Raw genomic sequence first — 21,359 nt, 5'->3', positions numbered from 1 at the left:
GCCGTGCCACCAGAGCCCGATTTCTGTTCTTATCCTGAAGCAAAGTTCTTAACCTGAAGCACTATTTCTTTATTAGCGGAGTGTGTAACCTGAAGCGTATGTAACCTGAAGCGTATGTAACCCGAGGTACCACTGTAAAAGGCTGAAAGATCGGAGTAACTATAATGTTGGAGGCTGCAATCCTGTGCTCACTTACATGGGAGTAGGTGACATAAAGCACAGTGAGACTTTTGACTGAGTAATCATGCTAAGGATTGGACTCCATATCAAGTTATTACCAAAAGTATTTTATTGCTATTTTAGTAATTACTTTTTGCTTCAAATGAAAGCATGATTCTTAAAATCTCTCCAATACTACCTATTGCCTTCCACTGCAAATTTAGAATAAGTTCCATTCTCTTTCATTAGTTAACATTCAGTGCATTTATATATAGAAATATGTAATTATACGTTTGTGTTGTCATGGCAATTTAGGGCTGGAGTTGCCAGACTGCAACAATATTTCACTGTAACAGAGCAGTCCACATGAAACATGGAATTGTATAATATAAACAATATCATATTTATATTGATTTTTAATATATGGAAATCCCTTCTCACTTGTTTTGTGCTAAGCTATTTTGGGATGTATAAGGATTTCTGAGCAACTATTTTAGAAACATGAATTAACCATTTGTGAAACAAATTCATGGCAGGCAGTTGTGTGCAATACCAACACCAATACAGCAGATCTTCATTCAGAGCCTATTAGTATTGCAGTGATCACCATGTTGAGACACTGGTCCCCAGCTAAAAGATAAATAACAGTGGTATGAGAATACTGTAAAATTTTTGCCTTCTCAAATAATTTGCTTCTAATAATTTGCTGAACCCAATTATTATTGTTGTTGTTGTTTAGTCATAACAAAATGTATAATTCAAGGTTGCTAAAACAGCTGTTATTTTTTAAAAAATAGTCACACCAACATTACTCTAGATTGTAGATAAAATAAATTACTAGTTTAAAGCAGTTCTAACAGCCAAACCAAAGAAGGCATTAGGTAAAACACCAAGAACACAGAACAAAAACTTAAGAGGCCATATAAATAGACTAGCATTCCAGTGGCACTAAAACAAATATTAAGAATGTGCTGGGTGGATTTCTCACTGAAGGGAGCTCCACAGTTGGTACAACCTCTCCCCCTCCCCCCCCAAAAGCCCTCTCTCTGATAGTTCCCTACCTGAATTCCTAAATGTCCTAATGGGATATCCTCAGAAGAGCTTCCAACAGTCTTTTTACTGCTGGAGAGGTACACATGGATCACTTTATTGTTCAGGTATCCTAGCTCCAAACAATAGAGCGTGTCTTGGCAGATCTGTAGACAGTTGCTGCCAGGCTCTGCTGGGTAACTCCCTAGTTATCATGTTTATCTTTTCAATTCTGTTTTAGGTGTTTTGCACAACTGCTACTGTTTCATGCCAGACCAGTAGAGGGTATCTCTTGCCCTTCTCTTGCACAATACCATCCAAAATTGCCATCTCTGGATACATTATCTTTGTGATCACTGTCCTCCCCACTTTCAAAGTCTGACCTTATTCCAGAAATTTCTTATGGCCAATGGAACTTGATGCCTGTGTGTAGGCCATTCTGCACATACAGATTCTGTTTGGACAGACATTACATCTTTTCTTTCTGTTTTCTGCCTGATTTCTTACAGTTTGTTTGTTGCAGGGAGGTGTTGTAGTGTCATGTGCACCTGCTCTTATAAGTCTTCCTGTTCTTTGGCATTTTGTCCTACACAGTTGCATGAGAGCAGACCACTGATGGAGATGTCTTTCCTGGACTCGTATGTTACTTTTAAATTGTATTGTTGCAGTTTTAGGATCATGCATTGATGTTTTCGTGTAGCAGATGCTAGGTTTCTATAGTATGCTTTTCAGGGGTTTGTGATTGGTATTTGTTTGTTTATTTCACAAAATTTATATCCTGTTTGATTACAGAAAGAATAAAACAATAACATTTTCAGTAAAAAAAAAACTTAAAAACAATAATTATTGTATTTTTATGCTATGAACTGCCCTGAGATTTCAGATGAAGGGCAGTATACAAAACAAACAAGCAAACAAACAAACAAACTGAATTATTTAAAACATTCAGAAATAATTAAAATCAACAATAAGCTAAAAAACCAGATTATCTCATTTCATATCAATGCAAGTTACTAGCACAAGCAACAGGCCTCCCTCTAAATTTGAGGGAGCTTTCCAGGAGCTGGTCTCCTGGGTTATAACTGTTTCTCTTAAAGGGACCATGTGCCAGATGATAATACACACATTATGGAGCAGGGGTAAGGAACATTTTTTTCAGTTGGAGGGCCACCCTCCCTTCTGAGAAACCTTTCAGCGGCCACACGCCATTGGTGGATTGGGACAAAGGCAAAAGTGGGCAGAACAAGAAATGTGAATTTTAACTTTTACAATAGGCTAATTTCTGCCCACTCACATAGCCCTCACTATCCTCCTTCCAGGCAAGCATGAATGACGCAGCCAGGCAAACGCACTCAAGGGACAGGCCTGCTTGTGGCCCCTGAGCCTGAAGTTCCCCATCTCTGATGCAAAGGTTTTTAAATTAAAATCAGCATTTTGAATTGTGTCTGGAAAACAGAATGGAAGCTCATGTATAGAAGAATAGGTGTGAATGTTCACTCAGCTGTGAGCCTCTGTCAAACAGCAGAAGTTCCTAACTTTTGTCTGGTCCAGTTTTGTGGGACCAATTTTAGTTTCTGAGGCCTGAGGATGTGGACACGCCCTCTCAACCTCTGCCCTGAGTCAGAAGAGGCTGTGAAGGTCCTGGACTGTTGTCTAGATGCAGTGGTGGGCTGGATGAGGGCCCGTAAGCTGAAGATGAATCCTGACAGAATGGAAGCACTGTGGATGGGTGATTCCCTTGTCTGGGAATTAGAGAAGTTGCCTGCTCTGGGCAGGGTTGCACTTTCTTTGAAGAAGCAAGTGTATAGTGTGCAGCATTGGCACAAACTCCTAGGAGTTGAGGGTGAGGCAGTTCTAGCCCCTCACAATATTCAGAGGACGTTGTGTAACATCGCATTGCCCCCTCTCATCCTCTGGAGAAGCTGGCGCCTCTGGTGTGGAGGTGCTCCAAGGTCCATCACTGTCAATGAGGCACAAGTGGCATTCAAGCGAGGGGTGCCTTTTCCCACATCTGGCTGATATTCCATATACTGTAGGGATAACCAGACCACAGTGACCCTTACATCAGTACTTTCAAGGTTAGATTATTGCAATGCATTCTACATGGTACTACATTTGAGGTTGGCTTGGAAGCTTCAGCTCGTACCAAATGCTGCAGCTACACTTTTAAGTGAGACAGCCTACCCGGAAGATATTACACCAGTTCTGAAGGAATTACACAGACTGTCAATATTCTGCTGAACCACGTTCAGGGTGCATGTCGACATACAAATCTCTATGTGGCTTATGACTTGGCTATTTGATGGAGCAGCCTCTTACTTACTAGTCTAGATATGAAGTTTTAATGGATATGTTTCCTTGATTGGGCTGCAATTGCCAGGGAATTAATATGTTGCAGCCCAAGAGAGTTGCAACATATATCAAGAGAGTTCTTGATATACGCACTCCAGTTACAAAACTTACTAGTTTTAATCATTTTATTTTATTTTTAGTGGAATGGTGCAGCACTTCTGTATTGGCTCCATTGGTGTATCCACACAGCCTCAACTTCGCAGCTGCCCTGCCCTGTTCCAATAAGTGGCTGTGACAGTGGTGTTGGGAAGTTGGCTCTTCAACACTACCGTACTCTGCCGGCTGCTGTTAGCAACTAAAGAATCTCTTAACAACTAAAGTGTTAACTAGGCACTCTTGTTTACAATATAAGTGTCTTGCTAGATCGGACTAAAGTCCATCTAGTTTAGTATTATTTGGAAGACCCCTGAAACTATTCATATTCTTTATTAATTAGTCACTTTACTCAGAAATGACTCAAAGCAACTTACAAAAACAATAGAAATACTAAAACCAGTAGACATTACTTGGTTTGCTAGAAATTGGTCAGTGATCATTGCCCACCTGTGCTTTAAATAGTAATGTTAAGCACTTAACATAATTACATTTTGTGAAGTAGCATATGTAAAACATGTTGATGGCAGATGCAAAAAAAGATGAAGTATGTCAGAATAGGCTTGTGGATAAACTTGGGAATAGTACTGAGGTGCTTAACTCTGTTGAATCCCAAACAACCGCTCCCTGTTCACCTTCCTTAGGCAAATATATACTGGTTCCTTTTACCACTTTTACACAGTTGTAGGTCTTCAAGAATATAACAAGTAATGGAGATGTGGCCTAGGTTTACATTGCAAGGGAAATTTTGAATCAATATGTTATGCTGAAATAAACTTTAAAGATGTCTTTGGATTTCTTTGGATAATTGTAGTTGTACTTGTGGGATCCTTCCTGTCTCTATCTGATGATAAAGAGGCTTTATTTTTCTATTAGAAACTGAGTGCTACTGTTCTTAAAGTGTTCATCATCCCTTGCCAGGATTAGGATAATACACATAAATGAGGATAATGTAGATTTAAGAGTACTTCAGTTGCATGAAACACTTTTTTATACATTGCATAAAGGAGCACATTAGCTCAGTTGAAGGGAAATGTTTCATTTCTTCCTATTTAAGTGACACATTCTCTCATCCAGTACTTTTTCCAGCAATTTTAGTTTTAGTTTTAAAAAAACACAATGGCAACCTCTGTAGTCAAATAAAGTGATAAAATTTAATTTCAGAACCCATGTTATTTGAGTATTGAGGGAGAGGGACTTGGGAGGTGACAAAGCAAAATTTGGAATCCTGGAAAGATAATAATAATAATAATAATAATAATAATAATAATAATAATAATACTTTTGCTTCACCTTTCATAATGGATTTCCAGTGGAGCTTACAAGTAGAAATACAATTTAATAAAATAAAATGGTGAGGGGTAGCTAATACTGCAGAAGACAGAATCAGGAATCAAGATGACCTTAACAGATCGGAGAACTGGGCCAAAACTAACAAAATGAATTTCAGTAGGGACAAATGTAAGGTTCTACATTCAGGCAGAAATAACCATGAAGTCTTCAATATGAGGTTCCCCAGGGTTCAATTTTATCCCCCATGCTGTTTAACATCTACATGAAACTGCTGAGTGGGGTCACCTGGAGTTTTGGAGTTCTACTTCTCCTTTACACCTGTAGGTGCAGCAGTGGATGTCCTGGATCATTGTCTTGCCTCAGTAATGGACTGGATGAGAGCCAATAAACTGAAGCTCAATCCAGATAAGAGTGAGGCACTGTTAGTGGGTTGTTCCCTAGACAGGATGGATGAGAGGTTGTCTGCCCTTGATTGGATTACATGTCCTCTGAAGGAGTGTGTACACTGTTTGGAGGGTACTCCTAGATCTTTTGCTGTCATTTGAGGCTCGGATGGTCTTGGTGGCATGAAATGCCTTCCATGAGCTTTGGCTGGTGGCCCAGCTGTGCGCCTATCCTCTGTTGTCTGCAAGGTGGGACTGCCTCTGGAGATGGTTCAGAATTTCAGCTGATGCAGAATTCAGTGGCCAGGTTGCTCACCAGGGCAAGACTGAGCATAAAATGCCAATCCTAGCCTGACTGCACTGGCTGACAATTAGTTTCCAGGTCCAATTCAAAGTGATGGTTTTGACCTATAAAACCTTAAATGACCCAGGACCACAATATCGCAAGACTGCCTCTCTCCTTATGAACAGACATAGACCTTATGGTCATCAACTGAGGCCCATCTTTGAGTGCCTTCTGCATGAGAGATCTGGAGGGTGGCATCACGAGAACAGGCCTTTTCTGTGATGGCTCCTCATTTTGGGAATGCTCTCCCCAGGGAAGCTTACCTTGCACCTTTGATATACATCTCTAAACACCAGGCAAAGGGACGTGGGTGGTGCTGTGGTCTAAACCACTGAGCCTCTTGGGCTTGCTGACCAGAAGGTTGGCAGTTCAAATCCCTGCACCAGGGGATCCCGTTGCTCTGTCCCAGCTAGCAGTTCGAAAGCACACCAGTGCAAGTAGATAAATAAGTACCACTGCGATGGGAAGGTAAATGGTGTTTTCATGCACTCTGGCTTCCATCACGGGGTTCTGTTGTGCCTGAAACTGTTTAGTCATGCTAGCCACATGACCTGGAAAGCTGTCTGTGGACAAATGCCAGCTCCCTCGGCCTGAAGCAAGATCTTCGCCACATCCCATAGTCTCCTTTGACTGAACTTAACCAATCAGAGGTTCTTTACCTTTTTTACCTAGACACCAGGCAAAAACTTTCCTTTTCTCACAGGCCTTTGGCTAATTAAACAATCTATGGCCTTTAAAACTGGGTGGTGGTGGTGGTTTTTGTTTGTTACTATGCTATGTATTTTTGTGTTTATATACAGTAAACCGCCCTGTGATCTTTGGATGAAGGGCAGTATATAAATTCAAAGAAGAATATTAATATAAGCTAGACATTTGACTCAAGGCCAGAAATGAACTAGGAGCTAGTGTGATTAATAATACAGTTGGTATAACATGACCATAATGCCAAGCCCTTATTAACAACCTGGCAGTTGTATACTGAGCTAACTACAGTTGTTGAAGTCTTCAAAGGCAGCCCAAATAGAACACATTACAGTAGTCAAAGCATGGATGACTGAGGATAAGCTATCTACCTATGTTGGTAATGTGAAAAAAGGCCCAGATCTGCCCCACCATTTCTCTAGGTCAAGCTGTCACATATCTTCCTCCCATTCTCTTCAAATGGAATAAGGAAGATGTCTGCCTGAGGGACACGAGGGACTTGCACAGCTGACTCTGGATTTTCTTGGTAAGAAAGAGCCTGGGATGACTCCTCCCAGGAGAGGGAAGATAGACTTTAAAAAGCTGAGCTGCCCTGCATATGTGTTCCCTCCCACCATGAGGGATCTTTTAATTAAGCTGAACTTGTAAGTAAAGTAGAATTGTTATATTGTAATGAATAGGCTGGGATTGGTCCAGTTTTAGAGCCACAGTGATCTGATTTATTTTGTAGTCTGTTTTGAACTTCTGCCTTCTTTTCTTCTACCTTTTATTTTTAATAAAGTATCAGAATAGGGTTGCCATATTTTTAAGAGCAAAAAGAGGACACATGTGCTGGTGTCTGGAGCGGTTCAGGAGCAGAAGTGGGCACATTCTACAATGCCCCTTCAAAATATACAAAAACAAAACTCACACAGAATACATATATGTTTCATACTTGGTTGTCTAGTACTGTATATGCAACATAAAAAGTAGCCTGCTCTCACACCCCTGGGCATTTTGGCAAGTTCAAAAAAAATGTGCCTGGACAGAATTTTTACCCCTGAAAAAGAGGATGTGTCCTGGAAAAAGAGGATGTATGGCAATGCTATTTCAAAATAAGTTTAGGAACAGGATTGTAAGAGGTCAACACATTCTTCTGAGAGCAGAGAGAGACTTGGGGAGTGTGGGCTGCCTTTGCACTCTCAGTAACATATAAGGGAACAGTCTAGTCAATGCAGGATGTGTTGGTTTCAGAGTTCCTTGGTTTTAGGAGGTATAGTGGGGTCTGCCATGGAAACGAGCAAGCTGCGTTGATCTTGAACTAGGATAAGGCAGCTGGAAGCTAATCCTGCTTTCCCCAGCAATTTGTGTGTAGGCTGAACCAAGGAGTGTTGGATGTCTTGGCTTGGAGGCTTTTAAAAAGTGATTGCTTTGGTGTATCCCAGGTCCTCTTCCATCTGGGCTGCAAGAGTAAGCAGGAGGGTGATACCAGCAACTACCAGAGAGTAATACCTACTGGCAGCACTGCAGGGCTGTTGTGTTGCAGTTAGACAAGGAAGAGGGTGAGAGAGCTGCTGTCTTGGGCAGATCACCTTTGACAGAGGTAAAAGTTGCTCTGTGCTAAAGGATCAATCTATTAAAGTACTTCAAATGACAAGGGCAGATCAAGGAGCATCTCTGAATTGCAGATCTGTCCCTTTAGTCCCTAACTTTAAGGTTTAAGAGGAATGCAACCTCCAAAACAGGAAAAATACGACTAACCTGGGTGGATGGACCACAGGCTAGTAGCATCTTCATTTTGCCTAGATTGTACTTCTGTTTATTGGCTCTTAGCCATTTCAGTCCTGCCAGAGCACTTTCTGGAGTGCAGTTCACGTTTTCTCCTACTGCCTTGCATTCATGGTGGCATCAAATAGAAGTTGAGTGAGATCTTTTTCAAGGATTGCCTAACAGGAAGTGCTTGTGGGGGCATTAAATATAGTAGTGTGTATGATTTCCATTAGGTACTGGTTCAGCTGAAGGAAGAACCATTGTCATTGGATATCCTCTCTTTGACTGGTAAAAGGTAAAGGTAAAGGGACCCCTGACCATTAGGTCCAGTTGTGGCCAACTATGGGGTTGCGGTGCTCATCTCGCTTTATTGGCCGAGGGAGCCGGCGTACAGTTTCCGGGTCATGTGGCCAGCATGACTAAGGCACTTCTGGCGAACCAGAGCAGCGCACGGAAACGTTGTTTACCTTCCCGCGGGAGCGGTACCTATTTTTCTACTTGCACTTTGATGTGCTTTCGAACTGCTAGGTACAGTCACACTATATGTTGTTGTTGTTTAGTCGTTTAGTCGTGTCCGACTCTTCGTGACCCCATGGACCAGAGAATGCCAAGCACCTCTGTCCTCCACTGCCTCCCGCAGTTTGGTCAAACTCACGCTGGTAACCTCGAAAACACTATCCAACCATCTCGTCCTCTGTTGCCCCCTTCTCCTTGTGCCTTCCATCTTTCCCAACATCAGGGTCTTCTCCAGGGAGTCTTCTCTTCTCATGAGGTGGCCAAAGTACTGGAGCCTCAGCTTCACAATCTGTCCTTCCAGTGAGCACTCAGGGTTGATTTCCTTCAGTATGGAGAGGTTTGATCTTCTTGCAGTCCATGGGACTCTCAAGAGTCTCCTCCAGCACCATAATTCAAAAGCATCAATTCTTTGGCGATCAGCCTTCTTTATGGTCCAGCTCTCACTTCCATACATCACTACTGGGAAAACCATAGCTTTAACTATACGAACCCTTGTTGGCAAGGTGATGTCTCTACTTCTCAAGATGCTGTCTAGGCCTGTCATTGCCTTTCTCCCAAGAAGCAGGCGTCTTTTAATTTCGTGGCTGCTGTCACCATCTGCAGTGATCATTGAGCCCAAGAAAGTAAAATCTCTCACTACCTCCATTTCTTCCCCTTCTATTTGCCAGGAGGTGATGGGACCAGTGGCCATGATCTTCGTTTTTTTGATGTTGAGCTTCAGACCATATTTTGCGCTCTCCTCTTTCACCCTCATTAAAAGGTTCTTTAATTCCTCCTCACTTTCTGCCAGCAAGGTTGTGTCATCTGCATATCTGAGGTTGTTGATATTTCTTCCGGCAATCTTAATTCCGGCTAGGGATTCATCCAGCCCAGCCTTTCACATGATGAATTCTGCATATAAGTTAAATAAGCAGGGAGACAAAATACAGCCTTGTAGTACTCCTTTCCCAATTTTGAACCAATCAGTTGTTCCATATCCAGTTCTAACTGTAGCTTCTTGTCCCACATAGAGATTTCTCAGGAGACAGATGAGGTGATCTGGCACTCCCATTTCTTTAAGAACTTGCCATAGTTTGCCGTGGTCGACACAGTCAAAGGCTTTTGCATAGTCAATGAAGCAGAAGTAGATGTCTTTCTGGAACTCTCTAGCTTTCTCCATAATCCAGCGCATGTTTGCAATTTGGTCTCTGGTTCCTCTGCCTCTTCTAAATTTAGCTTGCACTTCTGGGCGTTCTCGGTCCACATACTGCTTGAGCCTCCCTTGTAGAATTTTAAGCATAACCTTGCTAGCGTGTGAAATGAGTGCAATTGTGCGGTAGTTGGAGCATTCTTTGGCACTGCCCTTCTTTGGGATTGGGATGTAGACTGATCTTCTCCAATCTTCTGGCCACTGCTGAGTTTTCCAAACTTGCTGGCATATTGAGTGTAGCACCTTAACAGCATCATCTTTTAAAATTTTAAATAGTTCAGCTGGAATACCATCACTTCCACTGGCCTTGTTATTTGCAGTGCTTTCTAAGGCCCATTTGACTTCACTTTCCAGGATGTCTGGCTCAAGGTCAGCAACCACACTACCTGGGGTATACGAGACATCCATTTCTTTCTGGTATAATTCCTCTGTGTATTCTTGCCACCTCTTCTTGATGTCTTCTGCTTCTGTTAGGTCCTTTCCACTTTTGTCCTTTATTATGGAAATCTTTGTATGAAATGTTCCTTTCATATCTCCAATTTTCTTGAACAGATCTCTGGTTCTTCCCATTCTATTGCTTTCCTCTATTTCTTTGCATTGCTCATTTAAGAAGGTCTTCTTGTCTCTCCTTGCTATTCTTTGGAAATCTGCATTCAATTTCCTGTATCTTTCACCATCTCCCTCGCATTTTGCTTGCCTTCTCTCCCCCGCTATTTGTAAGGCCTCATTGGACAGCCACTTTGCTTTCTTGCATTTCCTTTTCATTGGGATGGTTTTCGTTGCTGCCTCCTGTATAATGTTACGAGCCTCCATCCATAGTTCTTCAGGCACTCTGTCCACCAAATCTAAATCCTTAAACCTGTTCCTCACTTCCACTGTCTATTCATAAGGGATTAGACTTAGATTGTATCTTACCGGCCCAGTGGTTTTTCCTACTTTCTTCAGTTTAAGCTTGAATTTTGCTATAAGAAGCTGATGATCTGAGCCACTGTCAGCTCCAGGTCTTGTTTTTGCTGACTGTATAGAGCTTCTCCATCTTTGGCTGCAGAGAATATAATCAATCTGATTTCGATGCTGCCCATCTGGTGATGTCCATGTCTCTTGTGTTGTTGGAAAAGCGTGTTTGTGATGACCAGCTTGTTCTCTTGACAGAACTTTATTAGCCTTTGCCCTGCTTCGTTTTGATCTCCAAGGCCAAACTTGCCAGTTGTTCCTTTTATCTCTTGACTTCCTACTTTAGCATTCCAATCCCCTATAATGAGAAGAACATCCTTCTTTGGTGTCACTTCTATAAGGTGTTGTAAGTCTTCATAGAATTGGTCAATTTCAGTTTCTTCAGCACCAGTAGTTGGATTACTGTGATGTTAAAAGGTCTGCCTTGGATTCGTATCGAGATCATTCTATCATTTTTGAGATTGCATCCCAGTACAGCCTTTGCCACTCTTTTGTTGACTATGAGGGCCACTCCATTTCTTTTGCGGGTTTCTTGCCCACAGTAGTAGATATGATGGTCATCCGAACTGAATTCACCCATTCCCGTCCATTTTAGTTCACTGGTGGCCAGGATGTCAATATTTATTCTTGCCATCTCATTTTTGACCACCTCCAACTTACCCAGGTTCATGGTTCTTACATTCCAGGTTCCTATGCAATATTTTTCTTTATAGCATTGGACTTTCCTTTCACACACTATATAGATTTGTTCAAATCTTTTGTGCTCAGTTTCTTACTTCTTAGTATTAAAGCACCTTCAGAGATGAAGCTGAGTGAGGGCGCTCTGGGGACACACTTACCACCTCTGCATTTCATTCTCTTATCTTAGGCATGGTACTAAACACTGCACATGACTTTCACAGCCAAATATCAGGATAATGCACCATTGATAGAGGAGCCCATGACTCTTGTTTGGTGGCTCCTGGTTGTCTAGCTAGTCTGATCTATTCCACAGTACTGAATCAGACCACTGGTTCATTTGTCCACTGCTAACCACCCAAACTGGCAGCAATTTATTAGGCTCTCAGGAAGATATGTTTCCCAGACATGCTATCCTTTAATTCAACTAGCAATATTTGCAATGAAAGTATACTTTCTTCTATTGGGAAGATGTGGCTCCAGGGAATATAACCACATATCTGTGAAGCAGCATAGAAGTGGTCCTTTGTTTAATAAGAATATTTTCACCATGTATATGGCCCAGCCTGCGGTATCACGATTGTTCAATGCAGTGCCTGTCCTGTGCAGTCTTTCTGTCTGTATTCTGTTGCTGATGTTGTTGTCGTCAATGGTAATCCTTTGTGTGGGCATATCTGTGTGTATGGCTGTTGGGCATTCTGCATTAAACACAATAGCATGCTTACTCATGAATGAAATTACTGGAACCCTGTTGGGGAAGGAGTACATAGCAAGATTCAAGGCACAGCCTTGCAAAACAAATGCTGCAATTATACTGTGCCTGAAAACAAGTAGCTTTTAATGTGTCCATATGCTTAAGAAAAGAAAGAATTATAGACCAACACTCATACCACCACCCCCCTCTCTTTTTTCTTCCTTTTTCTCCTTTTATACAGTTTATCACCCATAATTTCAGGATGTGTTTTGTTTCTTTAAGCTGTTTTATCTCTCAGCTCATGAGGTCACTCATGTGTGAATTCTTTTGTTCGTCATCTCACCTTTTGCCTTGATGATAGAAAATTGATCGGGCCTTAAAGCACAAGTTCAATAGACAACCCCCTTGGTCCTTTGTTTAGGAGAATAGCTACCACTGAAGACCACGAGCAGGTTGCTATTAATATGACAGCCTCTCTCTATCTCCCACTGTAATTTATAATGAAATACCTAATCTCCATTATTTTGATCCAAGCAGGCGATCCCATGAAAAAAAGTCTTTTCATCCAGTTCCCAATGGCAGTTACATGAGAAATGGCAAACCAATAATTTTTGTCAAGTTTTTTTAAGCCAACAGAAATGCTTTTCCACTGCTACAGTTTCAAAAGGCACAGATAAAGCTCATTCACTGAGATGAATGAAAAAAGCCATCTGGGGTTTTTCTTTTTGACTTCCTTTCCTTTTTCCTCCATCCTTGTAATCAAATTTGAGCAAAATCAAATGGGGCTTTCTATGAAAGTACCTTTTGTTGATCTGAACGAGCTGGTAATTTACAAAATACCCTTCTTTTGTGAGGAAGGCTAAAGAAGAAGGGAAAAAAAAGAATCAGTAGCTTTTAAAGCCGGGCCTTGGTGGGACTCTAAATGCAGTGAAAGCTGTCTGTGTTGAGAGACTGAAATGCATTTCAGAGCCAGGCCTTACCCAGGGCACTGGAAGAACAAACCTATGTGCATTTTTGTGGCAATAAAAACATGAATGGAAAGACAGAAAGGACGAGAGATAGAGAGAGAAATCTGGATCTGGAAAATGCATTAAATATTATTTTGGAGTTTCACCCCTATTCTTTGACACACCATACTTAACAAGCAAGACTCACCATTTTGGACTGTCAGAGCTCAACAACATATCGGTCTTTATAGTCGAAGAGGGGTGTTGCATCTCTTGGATGTTGCGGGACCATCTCCAAAGCCATCTATCTGTTTATTTGCTTCATTTACGAAGTGTTGCAGAAGAAAAACAACACTTAAAACAGAATCTGGACTTCACTTCCTTTCCCATTTGTTGATGTTTCACTATTTTATTAAACAGATTTCTCTCTGGCAGCTGACTCAAAACCAAAGAACAGTCTGAACATCACAACAGTAAGTTTATTTTTTTCCATTATCAATAATTTATGTTTAAGTCCTAGTGAGTAACTAGGGCAGGAAGCTTAAGATTCATTGCAGGATTCAGGAGGCTATATTTACGTTATACAATAATTTCAAGTTTGAATTGTACATTTGTTTCATGTTGGTAATGATCATTATGGAGAAGAACGACAGATGTGGTTGCTATACATTGGGAAATCATCTGTAGAGAATAATGAAGTTCAGAATAACATGTAGCTCTAGCCCATGATTAATTAATTATTGCTAGCACTGGAGACTTAAAAGTTCGTGATTTCTGTTTCTGTATGTAATAGTAATGTACATGCATAGTAATGTACAGTATTCCCTGCAAAAATCTTTTAAGTACAGTACTGTAATGCTTAAAACTTTGGAGATGACTGTATTATTCACCCTTTATTTCACTTTATACATTGCCGAGAAAGAAAGGAACTAAATGTTCTAGCCTAGTAAAAGTCTTCCTTGAGTTTACATTAACTTGGAGAATTGAAATAGCTGTTTAAAATGAGATCTAGAATGATTTGCTTTAAGTGTGAGTTACTATCTTGAACTTGCTATGTTTTTACTTTGTTTTTGGATCCAGGGAGAAAAGGCAGTGTCCTTCCACTATTTTGGTTGGCAGTAGTGGTGTGCATACATGAACAGAATAATGTCATATCACATTTGGCACCCTAGTTTGAAACTGATTATATGCAAGTTAAGTCTCAGTGGGTTTCATGTCTTAACAGAGTATTTCGTATCAGACTGTTTGTATGGATGCCATTCACGGGATCTTTGTTTTGATAATGCCTTAGGTAAACCATATATAGTACTTTTAGGTCTTCCCTAAAGGGTGGTAAACCCCAGAATCTGTTTTAACTGCTTGCCCCTTCATCTCCAATCCAATCAGATTAACAGGGAAGGCAGTTTCATTCTTGAAAACATTTTGAGCTGTCTGCTGCCTCCTAATGACTGACTTATCAAATAGCAAATGTGACATATTTTTAAAAGATTTCCTTTCAGCTGCATGTATTAAATCACATGTTTGTTTGCTTCTCATACCGACTCATTTATTAGTTTTGTTTTGTGCTATCAGGTTTGGAGGAAAGTTGATTGAATTAGCAGTTCTACTGTTGATGCAACTGTGTGGGGATGTATGAATGCTTATAATCTGTTGTAACAAATATAGTCTATATTGTAAAGAGCTAGGCAGGAGCATTCCCACTGGTGGGGTTGATCAGGTAAGCAAAGTCTAAGCTTAGGACGATACTGTATTTTTAACTGTTGTAAAAGAGGGAATTTTAGTAGGTACAGTTTGTGAGACAAGGGTGAAAAAAGCTGATCTGCTAAACTTCTCTCTTCTACTGAACTATTAAAGATGTACAAGGCCCACTGATTCTCTGTATTCAGAGCAGCAGCAAGATAGGATTGTCTTCAGAGTACCAGGAGAGAAAGAGAGGGAGGGAGGGAGGAAGGTAGCAAGGAAGGAAGGAAGGAAGGAAGGAAGGAAGGAAGGAAGGAAGGAAGGAAGGAAGGAAGGAAGGCAGGCAATTCAAGGCTGGGTGCTCCCTCAGGGGTGAGGTTCATAGGAGGTGCAGAGCAAGGAGAGCCAACCATCTGAAAACAGACAAGTGAATGAAAATGAAAAAATAAAATTATGGAAAAAATATTGTAGAGAAAGGTGCAATAAAATGTCTCTGGACCATACCTGTAGCCAACATATCACTCATCAACCTCTTAGGGCTTCCCTTTTCAGAGATTTCTGGGAGATGGGATCGGGGCAGCCCAAATTTCCAGTTGTGCTAGGATTGCTGGTCAGCATGGTGGAGATAAGGAGTAAGTTTTCTTCAGTGTGAACTAGCTAAGTGAACCACTGGAAAATGGCTCCTTAAGCAAGAAGATTTGCTATGTTCAGGACTTAACTGGAACTACCTAATTGCAACCTATAAACACCATAATTGTACTCTAAAACTCCAGATAACCCCTCTCAGCATTCTCATGTAGATGTTAAACAGCGTGGAGGATACAATTGAACCCTGACGAACACTACACTGAAGGCTCCACAGGCCTGAAGAGCACTCCCCAAATACCACCCTTCAGAAATGATCATACAAGTAGGACCAGAACCAGCACAACATTATGCAACCACCCCTAACTCAGACACTCCCCCAGAAGGATCCTGTATTGAATGCCACTTTATAGGATTGTCATGTGTCCTCTCTTTCCAGGACACGTCCTCTTTTTCAGGGGTAAAATTTGAGACAAATTGCAGTTATTTGCTTTGAATATGACTATGGCTGTCATAGCGTCCTCCTTTTTGCTCTCCAAAATATGGCAACCCTACTGAGAGGTCAAGGAGAATTAACAGACAAATTTCCCCTGTCTCTCTCCCGACAGAGGTCATCATACAATGTAACCAAAGCAGTTTCTGTGCAAAAAATGGGCCTTCTGTGTCTTCTGATTTGTGATGGCAGAGGGGTAATGTGCTCTAGCTTCAACCCATTTTACTGCCTTCTCTCTAGAATGCTTCTGGGCTCACTTTGGTCCAGAAGCAATAGGAAAGGAAGAGAGCAGGGGTAGCTGGAACTGGTACTTTGCTTTCTAGCATGCCCAGTGAAACCACTGTTTTGTTTTTAAAAGAAAATGAAGGGGAGCAGGGACTCACTGCGACCTGGTAAGCATGGGGGGAATAGTTGGGAGCATTGTGGGAATAGTTGGGAGCATTAATTTGTGAGGGTAGTGATGTGTGATGTTGCTTGGATATATTTGTGTAGAGTTCATGAAGAGTTAGGTGGATTTTTGTGGGTGGGTGGGAATATTTCCTGGATGGTTTTTGATTTTGGGAAAGGCAGGATTTTGCCTGAGTAGGGCCTTTTGGGGAGAAAGTGGTAGGAATGTGTGTGTGACAATTCCCCATATTTGAAAATATGCCCACCCAAAAAGATTGCCAGACTTTGATGTACTCTTCCATATCTAAAGTGTTGTGTACCATGCATGTATATCAGCATGTATGACAATCACACGCAGCTGTATTCATTGATCTGTGTATAATAATATTTAAGGCTACATCCCACTTCTTCCAAAGACATGTTTTCCTTGTAGAAATGTCATATTAGAAGGTATACTTAAAGACATCATATTTTTGTGTTCAGCTGAGATAAGAAATCATTTTCCCAATCCCTCTCCCTTAAGTGTTGTATCTTTTAGATTGTAAGCTAGAGGGCAAGAACTGTTGTATCCCTGACATTTGTAAGCCGCGCTGGGAGCCTTTTTTGGTTGAATAGTATAAAAATGACTTAAATGGAAAAAAAATAGTAGCTGGAGGAATAGAAACCATTCAAGTTGTGGAGGAGAGTGGTAGAAGGGAGGCCCTCACGCTGGTTCTATCTGCTTGCCTAGTGTGTGTTGAGTGGAAGGAACAATTTTGCACATGTCCAGAGGAACTGGACATGTTGTTGTTAGTTTATGTGTGCCAGCGCAAAGCCCAAGCCCTAGTCCTGGTTAGACCTGGCTTTAAGAAAGCCTGCCTTAACCTCAGGCTTTAAGCTTTACTTCTTTAACCAAATTGATATACTGCTTCATTTTAAGTAGAACCTCTAAGCAGTTTACAAAAAAATCTAGCTCTTGGCCACTTCTTATGACATCCTGTACTGAATTATATTGCTGCAGTTTAAGACCAGTTTAATACTGCCCAGGCAGGAAGCCCACAAACCCTCCTTGTCTCCTTCAGTTCAATATTTCAGCATTGGGCCATACACAGCTGAACTAAACCTGGACCAGGGATGGCAACTTGAATAAAATAGGGGGGGGGGCTATAAGCCCCGCCCTGCGTTATTGATCACATGACATGGCACACCCACACCATTTGAATGGCAATGGCAATTTATTTTGGAGGGGGGCAGCGGCCTCAAATATTTTTGGGGTGTGTGTGCAAAGGGACCTTGGCCCCCAGGAGTTGGCTCCTATGACCTAGACCAAGTGTTAGTAGGATTCAGTGTGGGGAGAGCATTTCCAAGAAGGTTCAAGATGTATCTTGCCAGATTGTCAAAGCTGTTGTAGAATCCATGCTGGTTCTGCTTTGGTAAAGCTTGTTCTTCTATATGCTTGGTTATTTCTTCTTTAGCAGTACTTTCCACTAGTTTTCAGGGGACAGACGTTAAGCTAACTGACCTGTAATTTCCAGGATCCTTCAAAATGGCTCCTGGCATCCAAAGACCGACAATAACCACGCCCTCCAACTTGTACCAAGTACAATGATCATCCCCTGAGAAGATGACAAATCTATGTTAAAAAATGTTTAACATCATGCCAAAGTCATGTTTTGGCCTTGATTTGAATGGTGCCTGGCTCCTAATTTTTTTATATAGATCTCCATTTCCACCTCAGAAACCTTTGAGCCTAGTCTGCTATTTTGATTCACAGTGGTGCCCAGTGTCCAAATGGTGACAAAGTCTACTGTCCCAACTGAGGAACGCTTCGGCCATCTTTGGTGATGATATCATGAGAGGCAGCCAAACCTATGCCTAAAAATGGGTGATGCCATGCCAAAGCAGAACCTATAGAGAAGAAACAGATGAATGGACAGACAAACTACTTTCCAAAATTTGCAGTCTGGAGGCTCCCACAAAATGAAAAGAATTAAAGACATAAACTAACCAAATAAATACAAGCATTAAAACTTGCATTTATATACCTCTTTGCAGCAAGGATGTGGAATCTTTTTTTAGCCTGAGGTCTGCATCCCATTCCCTTCTGGACAATTTTCTAGGGCTCACATGCCAGCAGAGGACAAGGCCAGAGGCTAAAGTGGGCTAAGAAACAGGTGTGGATTTCATCTTTGTGCAGTAGGATAATTTCTACACATACTATCCTCCATCTAGGCAAGCATTATCAGAGTTTGGGGTTATGTTCCATCCAAGCAAAAACACTCAAGGAGGATGCAAAGCAAGGCCAATAGAAATGGGATGTGACTGGTGAAGAAGTATGGCCTGGGAGAGAATACCCAGGGTCAGATAGAGAGCCCTGGAGGGCTGCATTTGGTCCCAGGGCTGAAGTTCCTCATCCCTGCCTTAGAGTGTTTGGAACTCTTCAAGATGCATGGGCCTGGTTTAGACGTTACAGTAAACTATGGTTTAGCACTAAACAAATGAGTCTGGGTGAAACTTGGGCTTACATACTATCGCCTCCCTTCTGTTCCTCTGATGCAGTTGTGAAGAGGGGATTGGAAGCACCCACTTTACTGTTTTAAATTAACTGCAGTTTGTCATTTTGCCCAATGTGAGCTACGTAACTATGGTTAGTTTCAATTACAATTGATTGAAACAAGCTAGGATGAGAAACCATGCTTTGATCTTGACTTGTTTCAATAAACAAATTTTTATACTAACCACAACTTGGCTCAGTGCAGTTGTGATGATAAACTATGGTTAATTTAAAGCAGGAAGTGGATGTATCCAATCACCTCCTCATGCTTTCAGAGGGGAGGGGGAGCACATGAGCCTGAGGTTTGTCCAGTGTTGTTTGTGTAGCACTCTACTGTGGTTTAGCACTATCTTCGAATTGGGCCATAACCTCAATCTTTCTTAGAACAGTCCTGTAAGGTCAGTACCTGGCAGCTGAAGTACAACTGTGGAAGAGCTGATTCTGAGAGACAGTAATTTACTTTAATCTGTCTGGTGTATTTATAGCTGAGGTGAGATTTGAACTAGGGATTTCCTGGCTCACAGATTACGCTAAAATACACGAGCTCTACTTAGTACATGCTATGGCTAATACACAAACCCAGTAAATTTATAACTAAAGCTATTCAGTATGTAGAACCTATGAGCTGACCAGAGGTATAAATGCTTAACCATAATCACATACATTCAGAAGCAGAGGAGGATGGGGCACTGTGCCCTGCCTTAGTAACTTTATTCAGATTCAAAATGTATCTTTTAAAAGTGGTGAGCTAAGTACAATCTAACTGGCCAATTAACCATTACTAAAATGCCTAAAAAGTCATTCAGTATATCCAAAGCTACACGGAGCAGATTTTGAGCATGCACAGAGAGTACTATTTAAAATATGGGAACTAAAGAAAAGCTACAGGAAAAAAAACAGCATAACAATCATGAGCAGCAACAAATAAAGAACTATGAATGAAGCTTGTCAGAATGAAAATGCTGTTGCAACCTTCCTAAATGACCCTGTTCCTTGTCGCCACTAAGATCCCTTAAAATAGGTGTAAGGAACTTTGGACCGCCCAGAGGTTGCTGCTCATTGACCATGTTTGATAGGACTGGTGGGAGTTGTTCAGCAACATCTGGAGAGACAGTTCCCCTTAAAACAAAGGTGGGATTCAGAGCAAGGACTCCTTTCATGACATCTGTGTATGGATTGAAGACATTTCCTGAGAGAACCTGGATCTAGAGCGTTTAGGGATTCAGAGGTCAACCCATCTCTTTGAATTGTGTTGAGAACAGATGGGCAGCCAGTGGAGATTTTTTGACACTAGTGTTCCGTTTGAGTCATTTCTGCTCGTAATTGAACTGCTCTGTTCTGAATTATTCAAATACAGAGTGTGTTAAAGTAGTCCCACATAGAGGTTTACCAGAGCTGGTTTCCTAGTAACCCTGGTTGGGCTTCCATGGCTAGGAAACATACACTTCCAGAGGACCAGAGGAAGAGGAGGAATGGAAGTTAGAAGCACAAAAATCATTTTGTTTACAGTGAGGGGGGAAAGTATTTGATCCCCTGCTAAATTTCCCCGTTTGCCCTCTGATGAAGAAATGACCAGTCCATATTTTTAACGGTAGGTTTATTGTAGCTGGGAGAGACAGAATAACAACAAGAAACACCCCCAGAAACCCAGAAGACAAAAGTCAGAGATTGATATGCATTATAATGAGTGAAATAAGTATTTGATTCCCTATCAACCAGCCAGATGTTAGGCTACCTGGTATCTTCACTGTATGTAACAAGCTGAGATTAGAAGCACCTGCTGTAAGGGAGAGGTCTTACCTGTAATCCCAAAGAGCTGTCCAGGGATGTCAGGGACAAGATTGTAGACCTGCACAAGGCTGGACTAGGCTACAAGACTATTGCCAAGTAGCTTGGTGAGAAGATGACAACAGTTGGTGCAATAATTCACAAATGGAAGAAACACAAAATAACTGTCAACCTCCCTTGGTTTGGGGCTCCATGCAAGATCTCATCTCGTGGAGTTGCAATGATCATGAGAACAGTGATGAAGCAGCCCAGAACTAATTACACAGGGGGAACTTGTCAATGATCTCAGGGCAGCTACGACCATAGTCACCATGAAAACAGTTGGTAACACATTACGCCATGAAGGACTGAGATCTTGCAGAGCCAGCAAGGTCCCTTTGCTCAAGACAGCACAGGTACAGGCCCATCTTCAGTTTTCCAATGCACATCTGAATGACCTGGAGGAGAACTGGGTGAAAGTGTTGTGGTCAGATGAGATCAAAATCAAGCTCTTTGGCATCAACTCAACTCGCCGTGTTTGGAGGAGGAGGAATGCTGCCTATGACCCCAAGAACACCACCCCCACTGTGAAACATGGAGGGGGACATATTATGGTTTGGGGTGTTTTTCTGCTAAGGGGGCATGACACCTTCACCACATCGAAGCGACGATGGACGGGACCATGTATCGTCCAATGGAGGTGAGCACCTTCTTCCCTCAAACAGGGCATTGAAAATGGGTCAAGGATGGGTATTCCAGCATGACAATGACCCAAAACACACAGCCAAGGCAACAAAGGAGTGGCTCAAGAAGAAGCACATTAAGGTCCT

The 21,359-nt window shown here is 41.6% G+C and overlaps 1 protein-coding gene across 18 annotated transcripts in view; it reads left to right on the top strand.

The window, feature by feature from the left end:
* The window catches only part of LOC309369918 (uncharacterized protein), a 456,081-nt gene that overhangs the window by 42,836 nt on the left and 391,886 nt on the right, over positions 1-21,359 (top strand). For 14 of the 18 annotated variants that reach the window (XR_014168271.1, XR_014168272.1, XR_014168273.1 and 11 more), the window contains one exon: positions 13,505-13,557. Coding sequence is in view for 4 of the 18 variants with exons in the window: in XM_081911392.1 (XP_081767518.1) it covers positions 13,505-13,557 (53 nt within the window). In the remaining 14 variants the exon portion in view is untranslated. Of the gene's footprint in view, positions 1-13,504; positions 13,558-14,164; positions 14,611-17,982; positions 18,660-21,359 lie in introns of those variants that run through there. The other 4 variants (XR_014168282.1, XR_014168283.1, XR_014168280.1 and 1 more) reach the window with 3 other exon arrangements.

Source organism: Podarcis melisellensis, assembly GCF_964234715.1.
Source record: "Podarcis melisellensis genome assembly, chromosome: 5".
Taxonomy (NCBI): domain Eukaryota; kingdom Metazoa; phylum Chordata; class Lepidosauria; order Squamata; family Lacertidae; genus Podarcis; species Podarcis melisellensis.
Note: the sequence above shows the minus strand (reverse complement) of the source record. Positions and strands in the feature narration are given on the sequence as shown.